This window comes from Vulpes lagopus, chromosome 2 (genome assembly GCF_018345385.1).
Source record: "Vulpes lagopus strain Blue_001 chromosome 2, ASM1834538v1, whole genome shotgun sequence".
Lineage (NCBI taxonomy): Eukaryota > Metazoa > Chordata > Mammalia > Carnivora > Canidae > Vulpes > Vulpes lagopus.
Genome location: NC_054825.1, coordinates 167,076,481 through 167,089,565, shown reverse-complemented (window position 1 = coordinate 167,089,565; position 13,085 = coordinate 167,076,481). Strand labels below are relative to the sequence as shown.

The following is a 13,085-nucleotide window of genomic DNA, read 5'->3' as shown; positions in this document are numbered from 1 at the left end:
GTGACCCCAAAGACCTGACACCACTGCAATTATGATTAAGTTCCCCCGTTTAATTTTTATTTTTAAAAATATTTTATTTATTTATTCATGAGAGACACACAGAGAGAGGCAGAGACATAGGCAGAGGGAGAAGAAGGCTCCCTGTGGGGAGCCTGATACAGAACTCATCCCAGGACCCCGGGATCATGCCCCAAGATGAAAGCAAGATGCTCAACCGCTGAGCCACCCAGGCATCCCTAAAAGAAAGATTTTATTTATTTGAAAGAGCACACAGCAGAGGGAGAAACAGGCTCCCCACTGAGCAGAGAGCCAGATTCAGGGCTCGATCCCAGGGCCCTGGGATTACGACCAGAGCTGCCCAAGGCATGGATGCTTAGCGGACTGAACCACCCAGGCCTCCCTGGTTAAGCCCTTCTTGGCATTCCCCGGCCTTATCTGATTCTGCCTCCTGGCCTCCCGCCTGCTCTGGGTGAGTGAGAGGCTTCATTTTTCTTGCTTCCTGTTTTCCTCCACCTCTATCTTTTATCTCTTTCTCCTCCTGTTTCCCCCACACACACACCTTCTGGTCCTGCTTGTTTCTTGTTTCTCTTCTCCTGCCCTCTGGGTTGGTCCTCTCCACCATTCTGTTGCACTTGGGCCCTCTCTGCCTCTCCAGTTCCCTCTGGATCCGCAGATCTCTTCATCTGATCTTCCCTGCCCCCTGCCCTCATCCTCTCCTCTACTCTCCAGTTGGGTTGCTGACCTCTGGTCTCTCCCAACAAGCCTACTGGGTGCTAGGTCCTGGCTAGAGAGGAGGAAGCTGCCCTTCCCCCACCCCACCCCCAGGAGGGGCTGCCCCACCCCCATGAAGAACTGGGGTCCAGGTCTGGGAGACAGCTGGGAGCTGACCTTCAGAGTGGTGCAGACTGAAGCTGGGAGCCTGGGGCCACCCGCTGGCATTCACTCCCACCCCCTCAATTCCCAGAGGAGGGGAGCAGGGTTCCCGGCCCAGAGGACAGGCCAGGGCTTGAGCTTGTAACTCCGAGGCCCAGCTGCACTCTTCCACGTGGCTCCTGCACACTCTGAACTCCGAGCTTTCACCAGCTGCCCTGAGTGCCCTTCTGGGGGCAGGCTGTCCTCCCCACCCCCCCAGATGACTCACCCTAGGCTTGGTGAGCAAAAGGCCAGTGGGCTTAGAGGCAGGGGGACTAGTCCCAGCCAAGTGTGCTGCTGATTCACTATATGCCCTGAAGCTGGGGCCAAGCCCTCGGAGCCACAGCTGTCAATGCACGGGCTGGGATCAACCATGTCTCCCCCTTGAAGAGCTGAATCTTGGGTTCTCATGGATGAAGACAACAGTCAGGTCTAGAGATGGCACCAGGGCTGGAGAAGGAGTTTTGGGGAACAGAGCCTGGCAGGGGGTGCTGTGGGGCAGAAGGTGATCCCCCTCAGAGATTCAGAGGGGCAGCCTGAAGTCCAGAAAGGGGACAGAGAGCCACCCCTCCCTTCACCCCAATGGTGCTGAGCCATTGAATGTTCTTAGCTGTGCCTCGGTTTCCCCATCTGTAAATGGAAACCCCTGTAGCTAGCATAAGGAGGAGGAGACTGGAAAAGCCAAGTCATTCTTCTATTCCGGTGGGGTGGGGAAGGAAGGAGAAGAGACCTCTGGGTGGATGTCTGGGGAATGCTAGGCTCGCAGGGGAAGCAGATGTCTGGGAAGGCAGCTGGAGGGCTGACAGGGTCTGGATGCACTGAGCCAGCCAAGGGGTTGTCGCAATCCTGCCAGGGTCATGTCTGTGCGTCCCTTTCATAACTGTCCCCTCCCACCACCACCCCCAGGCTGACACGTGGTTGTGGGGGCACAAGGCCAGCCAACCTCAAGTCTGAGGCCAGGGCCGCCCTCCCCACAGCTGCCAGGGATCACTGGCGGTCAAAGGCAGCCCGAGGAAGGGGGGAAGCATTGGACTCCAGCCCTGAGGGACGGATGTGGTGGGAGGAGAGACAGGGGAGGGGGGGAGAGCTTGGTGCCAGGAGGGGCCCGAAGGGGCAAGGGCAGATGCACTGTTTACCAGGGGGCCCGGAAGCTCGCAGAGTGGGAGAGCAGAGGGCTAGGAGGGGCCTGGTGGAATGGATGGAGGCACACACCCTGGGATCCTTGCAGCTGGGGTTTTGCAGTTGAGACAGGTTGCAAAGACTCCTGCCCCAAAGATCGATGTGCATGGGGCAGGGGAGGGGGCTGTGGAATGAAGACCTCAGAGCACATCCGTGGAGGTCTGGGATGCTCCCTGATACAGGGAGGTGGGGGGCTTGAGGGCTGGTCTGCAAGTGAGACTGGAAGTGGCCAGGGTCTAGGAATGTGGGGGTAGACTGGGTGACCCTGGAGTCATGGAGTTGGGAGTTGCTTGCACTGAAGAGGCTTGCTAAGAAGAGAAAGGGTATGGAAGAGGAGGCCTAGAGAGTTCCAGCGAATTACAGAGATGCTCTGTGACAGAGAGACCCTTGAGTTCAGCAGGAGAAACACGCCCCCACCCCTCACATGTAGGGAAGGGACTATGGCAGGCTGAGATCCACCAACAGGGAGATTTAGAGGTGCAGGTGCTGAACAGCAAGTGGCTTAAGGGACTAGGGATGTGCCCAGGCCCACCTGACCCCCGCACTCCCACCAGCCAGGCAGGGAAGAGGAAATGGTGGGTGGGCACGGGAGTGGGGGGAGGCCAGCGGCCCGGAGGCTTAAGGGGAGGGATTAACCTGCCCCGCCTCCGCCCAGCCCGATAAAGGCCTGGGCCAGGCCAGGACCTCCCACCTGCGCTTTCCGAGACCGCTCCAGGTTGGTGCTCGATGCCTGATGCCCCGGGAGGGCTGCCCCTCCAAGAACACTAGAAAAGGGGTGGAGGGAACTCCGGGGAGGGAGGAGGGGTGTCACTGATCGCTCCCACCCCTGCTTCTGCTTCCAGAGAGCCCCTCCGGCCCGGCCATGAGGCTCATTCTGTCGCTCCCGGTTTTGGTGGTGGTTCTGTCGATGGTTTTGGAAGGTAAAAGTGGGATAGAAGAATCTGGGGGTTTGAGATTTGGAAGCTTGAAGCTGCCTACGTGCCTGGGGTCCAAGCTTGGAGGACGCTTGAGAGCTCTGGGACCCCTTCTGTGCCCTGCTTTTCCTATCTCTCACCAATCACCCCACCCCCAACCAGGCAAGGTGGGTGAGGGTGCTCTAAGGGGCGGGCCGGCAGGTGGCAAGTCTACCTCAGGAAGCCCTAGCAACAGATGATGTATTGACTTGCCCCTCCAGGATTGGCTGTCCTGCTTTTACAACCTGGAAAGGGGAGGAGGAGGAGGGAGGCCTGACAGTAAGCTAATTCCCGGCAGCTTGAGCTCCATCTGGTCGCCTTAGTCCATCTTCCCCCCTCCCCTTCCCAGCCTAACCCCATGACCTCCAAGAATCATTCAAAGATCTCCTTTCCCGTCCCCAGAATCTCAGCCTGAGGCTTCCCAATACTGACATTTTTGTACCCCTGCCCGTCTCTGGGCAGGTCCAGCCCCCGCCCAGGCGGCCGGAGAAATCTCCAGCACTTTCGAGCGCATCCCGGATAAGCTGAAGGAGTTTGGTAACACCCTGGAAGACAAGGCCCGGGCAGCCATTGAGAGCATCAAGAAGAGCGACATTCCTGCAAAGACCCGGTTAGGAACCTTCTCAGGGTTTGGGACGGCTGGGGTATATCATTAACAGATTGGGGAAACTGAGACCTGGAGAGGCTGACAGCTTCCCTGTGGTCATGGCTGGATCACAGGGTGCCCAGATGTGGGGGACAGGTTCCTGACTCCTACCTAGGCCACAGTGTAGAAGTGGTCCTGCGTGGTGGTAAAAGGCCGAGCTTGGGTGTCGAGTCACCCCAGGTCCACAGGCTAGCAAAGACTCAGTTCTCTTTGTGTCATTCCAGAATAGATCTGGATGAGCCTTCTTCCTCCTCTGTTACATGGATGGTTCTGAGGAGAAGTAAACTAGGGGATTTGCATAGTGCCTGACACATTGTAAATGCTCAGTATGCTTTTTAACCAACAGTGACTCCATTTGGCCACTTAGAGTAGAGGATCATTCATTCATGAACGAGTATTTATTGGGCATCTGCTAAGTGTCCAGGATTGTTCCAGTGTGGGGAATAATAGTGATGAATGAGATAAAGTCCCAGCCCACAGGGAACAGATTGTAAACCAGTGAATTTCCAGGAGGTCAGCCCAGACGGGGCTAAATACTGAGAAGACAATAAACAGGGTGGATGTAGACAACCAGCGTGGGGCTTGAACTCATGACCCTGAGATCAAGAGTTGTATATAATACCTCCTGAGCCAGCCAGACGCCCCTTTTCATATCTCAATTTAAAGTGTTATTGCTTCAGGGCGCCCGGGTGGCTCAGTAGGTTAAGCTTCAGACTCTTGATCTCAGTTCCAGTCTTGATCTCAGGGTGGTGAATTCAAACCTACATGAAGCCTGGCTGTCTTACTTTAAAAGAGAGAGAGAGAGAATGAGAGAGAGAGAGACAGATCTGAGTGATTAGGAAAATCCAGCCAGGCCTAGAAACATGGGAAGAATGTTCCTGTGGAGGGTAAGTGCAAAGGCCCTGAGCCAGGAAGATATGAACATAATCCAGGCCAGGGACACAGCCTGGACAAAAAACAAGAAGGCTGAAGAGTGCCCCTGAATAACTAGGGGACAGCGTGCCAAGAGCAGGCTTGGTAGCAAGAGATAGCAAGCCTTGAAAGTTGTGCCCAGGGTGGAGTGTTCTGACTTCAAAGGGCTCTGGCCCATCTGGGAAATCCAGCCCAGGGCTCCTCCCAGTTCCACAGATGTGGGAACCAAGCTCTGTCCTTGGGGGAAGGGAAAAAGGAAGATGGGGGAGGCAGGTAGGAGGCAGGATTTGGGCCCTCTGACCTGCCCTGAAACACCAAACTCAGTGACTCCTCCCCCATCTCTCCCTGCAGAAACTGGTTTTCTGAGGCTTTCAACAAAGTGAAGAATCATCTCAAAACTGCCTTCTCCTGAACTCCAGGAGAGCCGCCCCTCTACTCTGGCCTGTGTGCCCCAGGAGGGGGCTCCGAAATTTCCCATCCCCTGGCTCCTTGCCAAGGACTTCATGATGTTCATGTCTACCCCGAACCTCCAATAAAAATCCTAGAGAAATCTGAGTGGTCTTTTGCTAGGGGGGGGGGGGCTGCATCTTTTGAGGAGGCAAGGATTCAAATGTATTGAACATTGTCTACTTGACCTGTGCCAAGGACTTTGAACTTCATGGTCTCAAAAAAATCCTCACAAGAACCTCGGGAGCAGGGGCCCTGTTAATTCCACGAGGGCATGGGGGCCCACAGAGGTGAAGTCACTTGTCAGGAAGGGGAGAGCTGTTTCTCTGCTATATTCTTCCCCGACTGGGCTGCCCAAGATGAGGGACCGGGTTGGTTCATCACCATGAACAGTAGGTCTCCTCCAGGAAGCCCTCCTTAGACCTCAGGCTGGGTCATCACTGCCTAGTAATGGGTCTGTCTTTCCTACTGGATTGTGAGCCCAGGAGGACTGGGCCAGGACGGTCATCACCACTGTCCCCAGGCATAGTCCCACACAGGACTGGGCATGGTGTAGGCGCTCAGTAATACTTGGTGGAATAATTATTCACAATCCGAAACAAACAAACAAAAACCCTAAACATTAACTTTTCACAAAACTCCCTGTAGGTGGGTGCTGTCTCTGCCCCTATTTTACAGAGGAAGAAACTGAGACATAGAAGTCTAAAGTCACTTAGGTGATGTTATGCAGCCAGAAATGGGTAGGGCTGGGATTTGAATGGAGGCTGGGTGGGTGGGGGTGGGGGTGGTTCAAGGGCCACCTCCTCACTCTGCTTTCCTGGTTCCTGGGACACCCTGCCAGACAAGCCTGCTGCAGCCACACACACACACACACACACACACACACACACACACACAGCCTGGCCCAGGGCCTCGCCTGCATCATCCCCAGCATATTAAAATGCACCCATATCCCTCATCAGATAAAATTCAAACAAGCAGTCATCTTGCAGGTGGCTAGTTGGCAAAAAGGTATAGTCTGTACAGATTTAATCAATTAGTCATCTTGGCCATATTTCCAGCATTTGGGGGCCAATTTATTTTTCAAGCACTCTTCCCAACCCCTCTGGACAGCTCTCAGGTTGGAGAGGCACAGAGACAGAGAAGATGGACAGTTCATGGAGCATGCCCTTCGCTTTGGAAGAGAGGCTTAAACTCAGGGGCAGTAAGATGAAAACAACCAGGGAACCTGGGTGGCCCAGCGGTTGAGCATCTGCTTTCGGCTCAGGTCATGATCCCAGGGTCCTGGGATCGAGTCTTGCATTGGGTTCCCCGCAGGGAGCCTGCTTCTCCCTCTGCCTACGTCTCTGCCTCTGTGTGTGTGTGCGTGTGTGCGTGTGTGTGTGTGTGTCTCTTATGAATAAATAAATAAAAATTTTAAAAATAAGACGAAAACAACCAAAAGACACCAGCCTGCTTCCCATCACCTGGCAGCAAGAAGATTGACTGGAAAATACCAGGGGCTGGTGAGGACGTGGGTACCTGAGAAGCAGCACACCCTCCCCAGGAGAGTGGACTGACTGGATCTCTACAATGAAAAGCAACCTGGCAGTTTGCCCCGTGTCCACCCCAGAGATCCCGAATCCCGGTGCGGGGGCCAGAAAAGCATCTGGGAACATGGACAAGGCTACTCATTGCAGTGTTATTTGTGGGGATGGAAGCTGCAAGCAACCTAGCAATCGATCGCTAGGGGAATAAAAAAAAGATAATGTGCAACTCCATGCAACTGCAGAAAAATGAGCTAGATGTTCATGCAACAACTTGGAGAGATCTAACAGTGTAGCCTTGAGTGAAAAAGAAACAGGAGAGGGGCGCCTGGGTGGCTCAGTTGGTCAAGTGTCTGCCTTTGGCTCGGGGCATGATCCTGGGGTCCTGGGATCAAGTGCCACATCACACTGGGCTTCCTGCTCAGCAGGGAGTCTGCTTCTTCCTCTCCCTCTGTCAAATAAATAAATAAATAATATTTTTTTATAAGATTTTTATTTATTCATGACACACACACACACAGAGGCAGAGGGAGCCACCCAGGGATCCCCTATATAAATAATATTTAAAAGAAAGAAACAGGGACACCAGGCTGGCTCAGTAGTTGAGCCCCTGCCTTCTGCTCAGGGTGTGATCCTGGGGTCCTGGGATCGAGTCCCACGTCGGGTTCCCTGCATGGAGCCTGCTTCTCCCTCTACTTATGTCTCTGCCTCTCTCTCTCTCTCTCTCTCTCTCCCTCTGTGTGTGTGTGTCCCATGAATAAATAAATAAAGTCTTAAAAAAATAAACAAAAAAGAAAGAAAGAAACAGGAAAAGACGCACAGGGTGGTGCCATTGTTGTAAAATTAGAACACAGGCACATAGGGGCGCCTGGGAGGCTCAGTCTGCCTTTGGCTCAGGTCATGATACCCGGGTCCTGGGATCGAGCCCAGTGTGGGGTTCCCTGCTCAGCGGAAAGTCTGCTTCTTCCTCTCCCTCTGCCCCTCCTCCCCTGCTCATGCTCTCTCTCCCTCTCTCTCAAATAAATAAATAAAATCTTAGAAAAGAAAAAAAGAACATACACACATGGAACCTTGCACCTTGTGGGTTTGAGTTCTTTCCTGTCTGAGGACAACTCCAAGCACATCTGAGGAACGAGGGTAGAGAACAAAGGTGGGAAATAAATAAATATAAGTGTATGTACTCAGTGCCCCCCGCCCCAGCCAATCAGCCCTCCAAGCTGCTACGCTCCCTTCCCACTTGGCAGCCAGAGGGATCCTGTTAGAACACAAGTCACGTCACACCCTTCCTCTGCTCACAACCCTTCCTCTACCCTCAGAGGAAAACCCAAAGATTGTATCAGAGTCCACCAACTCAAGTCTCCAGCTCCACACTACCTGGCCTGGTCACCCCTGTGCTTCCTGCCCTGTGCCTCTCCCCCTCCCTTACCTGCAACTCCTCAGGCTCCTCTGACACACTGGGCAGGCTTCTACCCCAGGGCCTTTGCATTTGGAATGTCCTTCCTGCAGATGTCCAGATATCTGCCCTGCTCGTCCCTCACCTCCTTTGGGTCTCTGTTTAACACTCACCTCCCCGTTGTGCTCCCCTCATACTGCTCTCCCATCACTCTCCCATCTCCTCATCTACCTTTCTTTTCTTTTTTTTAATAAGTATTTTTATTTATTTATTTATTCAGAGAGAGAGAGAGAGAGACTGAGAGGCAGAGACACAGGCAGAGGGAGAAGCGGGTTCCATGCAGGGAGCCCCACGCGGGACTCGATCCTGGGTCTCTAGGATCAGACCCCGGGCTGCAGGCGGCGCTAAACCGCTGTGCTACCGGGGGGTGCCCCTCATCTACCTTTCTTTCCAGTATTTGCTATCCTCTAATATATGTCTATTTGCTTACTTGTTCACTGTCTCCTGCTGCTGGGACCTCAAGTTCATGGATGCTGTCTTGTCTCCTGCAGTGGCCCCAAGTGCCCAGAACAGTGCCTAGCACACAGTGAGCGCTCAGGCAATACTTACTGAATCAGTGAATGAACATTTGCATTCCACGGACCAGCTTACATATACATGCGTGGTTCCCATTCATTATCCACTCATGAACTCACTCATTCTAAGATTTTCTTTTTACACTGTATTTATTTATTCAGAGAGAGAGGCAGAGACATAGGCAGAGGGAGAAGCAGGCTCCCTACGGGGAGCCCAAAGCAGGATTTGATCCCAGGACCCCAGGATCAGGACCTGAGCCAAAGGCAGACGCTCAACCACTGAGTCCCCGAGGTTCTTTTTACACTTTATATTTAGAGCCAATACGTTTGTTCTTCTCAGGGTTACAAACATACCTTCAAGTCCTCAGAGAGCAGGGATCCCTGGGTGGCTCAGCAGTTCAGCGCCTGCCTTTGGCCCAGGGCGTGATCCTGGAGTCCTGGGATTGAGTTCTGTATCGGGCTCCCGGCATGGAGCCTGCTTCTCCCTCTGCCTGTGGCTCTGCCTTTCTCTCTCTATGTCTATCATGAATAAATAAATAAAATATTTTATAAAAAAAGAGAGACCTCAGAGAGCAAAGAGCCCTGATCGCACCAGGAACAAAAACACTTGGAGAACTCCAGACATCCAAGTAGAAATGTTCACACTCAGGGAGTGGAGGTGGCACATTCAGACAGCCCCACCCATGGCACACACTCCACACAGCGGGCAGGGCAGGGATGGGGGACTCCAGTGGGCACCAGACTCAGCGTAGCTGGTCAGGGAGGGCTCCCTGCAGGAGAAGACATGGCACCTGAAACCCAAAAGACAATTCAGAAATCATCAAAGAGAAGTAGGGGAGTGCATGACAAGCAACACAATTTTGTCCCCATGAAATGGTCATCAACAACCACCCAAATGAAAAACTGAATATAAAAACGAATGAGGAGGGGATCCCTGGGTGGCTCAGTGGTTTGGCACCTGCCTTTGGCCCAGAGCAAGGTCCTGGGGTCCCAGGATCGAGTCCTGTGTCGGGTTCCTGGCATGGAGCCTGCTTCTCCCTCTGCCTGTGTCTCTACCTCTCTCTCTCTCTCTCTCTATCACAAATAAATAAATAAATCTTTTATAAATAAATAAATAAATAAATAAATAAATAATGAATGAATGAATGAATGAATGAATGAATGAGGGATGCCTGGGTGGGTGGCTCAGTGGCTGAGAGTCTGCCTTCAGCTCAGGCTGTGATCCTGGGGTCCCAGGATCGAGTCCCACATCCAGCTCCTTGTGTGGAGCCTGCTTCTCCCTCTGCCTCTCTGTCTCTCTCATGAATAAATAAATAAAATCTTTTATTTTTTTTAAAGATTTTATTTATTTATTAAGGAGAGACAGAGAGAGAGGCAGAGACACAGGCAGAAGGAGAAGCAGGCTCCCTGCAGGGAGCCTGATGTGGGGCTTGATCCCAGGACAATGGGATCAAGACCTGAGCCAAAGGCAGACGGCTCAACCACTGAGCCACCCAGGTGCCCCTAAATAAAATCTTTAAAAAAAAAGCAACAAATGAACAGAGCCCCTTTGGAAAACAGTTTAGTAGCTCCTCAAACTGTTCAACAGAGCTACCATGTGATCCAGCAACTCCATTACTAGGCATCTTACCCAAAGAGCTGCACACAGGTTCACACCAAAACATGTGCACGCATGCTCGTGGCAGTATTGTTCCTGACAACCAAAAAGTGGAAACAACCCAAATGCCCAACAGCTGATGAACAGATAAAGCCACATAGTGTGTGTATATGGATGCCCACCCTGTGAATATTACTCTGCCATAAAAAGGAAGCACTGACACACGCCACAACACGGATGAACCCGAAAACTCGATGCTCAGTGAAAGAAGCCAACCACAGAAGGCCGTGCAGTGTACGATTCCAATCACATGACGTCCAGAATAGAGAAATCCATAGAACAGAAAGTTGATCAGTGGTGGCCCTACTGGGCCGGGGGAAGAAGGTAATGGGAGTGACCCCAATGGGCTAACGGGTATCGGGGTTCCTTTTCAGGGTGGTGAAAATGTTCTGGAATTAGATGGTGGTGATGGTTATACAACTTTGCAAATATGCTAAAAAACCATTGAATTAGGGATGCCTGGGTGGCTCAGCGTTTTGAGCATCTGCCTGTGGCCCACGTCATGATCCCAGAGTCCTGGGTTTGAGTCCCACATCAGGGTCCCTGCAGGGAGCCTGTTTCTCCCTCTGCCTGTGTCTCTGCCCCCACTCTCTCTCTCTCTCATTCTGTCTCTCATGAATAAACAAAATCTTAAAAGAAAATAAAGCATACAATTCAATGTTTGTTTGTTTTTTTTTAAGATTTTATTTATTCACCAGAGACACACACACAGAGAAGCAGGCTCCCTGCAGGGACCCCAATGCGGGACTCGATTCCAGAACTCCGGGATCATAACCTGGGCCAAAGGCAGATGCTTAACCAACGGAGCCACCCAGGTGCCCCAAATTGTATGCTTTAAAAAGATGAATTCTGGGCACCTGGGTGGCTCCCTTGGTTAAGCATCTGCCTTTGGCTCAGGTCATGATCCCGGGGTCCTAGGATCGAGCCCCACAGTGAGGAATCTGCTTTTCCCTTCACCTCCACCTGCTACCCCCAGCTTGTACTCTCTTTCCCTCTCCCTGTCAAATAAATAAATAAAATCTTAAAGAAAAAAAGGATAAATTTTATGGTATGTGAATATCTCTGTTGTTTTAAGTAGGCTCCACGCTGGAGGGCAGCTCAAATTCAATAGTCTGAGATCAAGAGTCAGACGGGCTTAACCAACTGATCCACCCAGGCGCCCCAATATCTCTGTTTTTAACAACAAAGGAAAGCAGAACTCTCAGACAGAAGGCAGAAAGTAGAGATCAAGGAGGGGACATTTCCACCTCTCTTTGGTCCCAGATTTCCCTGACATAAACCAGGGCCGCAGAGGAGGGAGGTAAGCACCAGGAGTGCTGGCGGGGAGGTGGGTTCTGGGATTCAGGAGTGAGGGGATGGGGTCTGGGCAGGGGGAGAGGGATTTGGGTGCCTGGTGGTCTCTCTGACACAAAGCTGCAGGCTCAGAGATGTTCTCTGCCTCCAGACACATGCTCTCCATTCTCAGGGCCCACTGCTCCCACTGTTCCCACTGCTCCCACTCCCCCCTCCCTCTTGTGACCTCTTTCTCTCCCTCTCATCACCCTGCTCCCAGTTGTTATTGAGCTGATTCTGAGGTCCACCCTGAATGACCTTTAGCCTGTTCCTGTCCCCGAGATGGACAAACATTGCAAGCAGCAAACAGTAAACAGCCTACACTGACCTTGGAGCCAGAGCAGGGGTCAGAGACCTCTCCCAGGCCCACCCCACTGTGGGTCTGATTTTACCTCCCTCTTGATCTCTAGGACTCAGGTGGGGAGGAGCTGCAGGGGTTGTCCTGGCTTAGTGAGATGTGAGAGAGCCGAGTTCAAATTCACCACCTGCTGGTTGAGGAGCCGTTAGCTAAGTGGCCTCACTTCCACCCCCAAGCCTCAGTTTTCTCATCTGTAAATGGGAATGATAAAGATGCCCCACTTCATAGCGCCAGAAAACACAAGCTTAATAAATAGCCTCTGACCTTAACAGAGCACCTCTGCGCTGTATCTGGCACTGACAATTTACATAAATAGTCTCCTCTACTCTCCAGGGTAGGTAGTCCCTGACTCCCAGTCATGGATGAAGAAATAGGCCCAGAGAGGTTAAGCAATTTGCACCAGGTCACACAGTAGGGCAGATGTACAGTCAGGTTCTGAACCCCATCTCATGGCTGCCCACCATATATGGCAGGATTTTCTTTTCTTTCTTTCTTTTTTATTTAAAAAATATTTATTTATTCATGAGAGACACAGAGAGCAGAGACATAGGGAGAAGGAGAAGCAGGCTCCCTGTGGGGAACCCAAAGCAGGACTCAATCCAGAGACCCTGGGATTACAACCTGAGCCAAAGGCAAGACACTCAACCACTGAGCCACCCAGGTGTCTCTTTTTTCTTTTCTCTTTTGGTCAAATACATAACGTAAAATCTACCACATTAGCCATTTTAGGGGTGCACTTCAGTGACATTAGGTATATTCACAAATTGTGCAACCATCACCACCATCCATTTCTGGAACTTCTCGCCATCCAAAAGAGAAGCTCCAGGAGGTTTCATTTTACCAATTATTGCTAGCCTGGCCCTGCAGGGCACATTTGTTGTGCACCTACTGTGTGTGGGAGCCCACACTGGGGCCCCTGGAGTGAGCAGCATTCTGCTGGAAGCCTCTGGGTTAGCACCAAACCAGTAGCCACCCCTTATCAATGGGAGATGCCTTCCAAGACCCTCAGCGGATGGCTGAAACCACAGATTTGGATCTACTGTGTTTTCCTCTCCCTATATACTGATGATAAAGTTTAACTTATAAATTAGACACAGTAAGAGATTAATAACGAGTAGGGGAGGGGTTGGGGGGAATGGGGTAACTAGGCACTAAGGAGGGCACTTGATGTGTTGAGTATTGGGTGTTATACTGT

The 13,085-nt window shown here is 51.9% G+C and overlaps 1 protein-coding gene across 1 annotated transcript; it reads left to right on the top strand.

Annotated features, from left to right (window-relative positions):
- Positions 1-2,683: 2,683 nt before the first annotated feature.
- APOC1 (apolipoprotein C1) lies at positions 2,684-5,152 on the top strand. Its single transcript, XM_041736557.1, has 4 exons — positions 2,684-2,806; positions 2,934-3,011; positions 3,507-3,654; positions 4,954-5,152. The coding sequence occupies exons 2-4, from the start codon at positions 2,954-2,956 to the stop codon at positions 5,012-5,014; spliced, it is 267 nt and encodes an 88-aa protein (XP_041592491.1). The 5' UTR covers positions 2,684-2,806; positions 2,934-2,953; the 3' UTR covers positions 5,015-5,152.
- Positions 5,153-13,085: the final 7,933 nt, after the last annotated feature.

Excerpts from the sequence above, each read along its gene's own strand:
- APOC1 (XM_041736557.1), top strand. The coding sequence starts at position 2,954 with ATGAGGCTCATTCTGTCGCTCCCGGTTTTGGTGGTGGTTCTGTCGATG. Across the intron at positions 3,012-3,506 it reads TCTGTCGATGGTTTTGGAAG|GTCCAGCCCCCGCCCAGGCG; the intron begins GTAAAAGTGGGA and ends GTCTCTGGGCAG. Across the intron at positions 3,655-4,953 it reads GACATTCCTGCAAAGACCCG|AAACTGGTTTTCTGAGGCTT; the intron begins GTTAGGAACCTT and ends CTCTCCCTGCAG.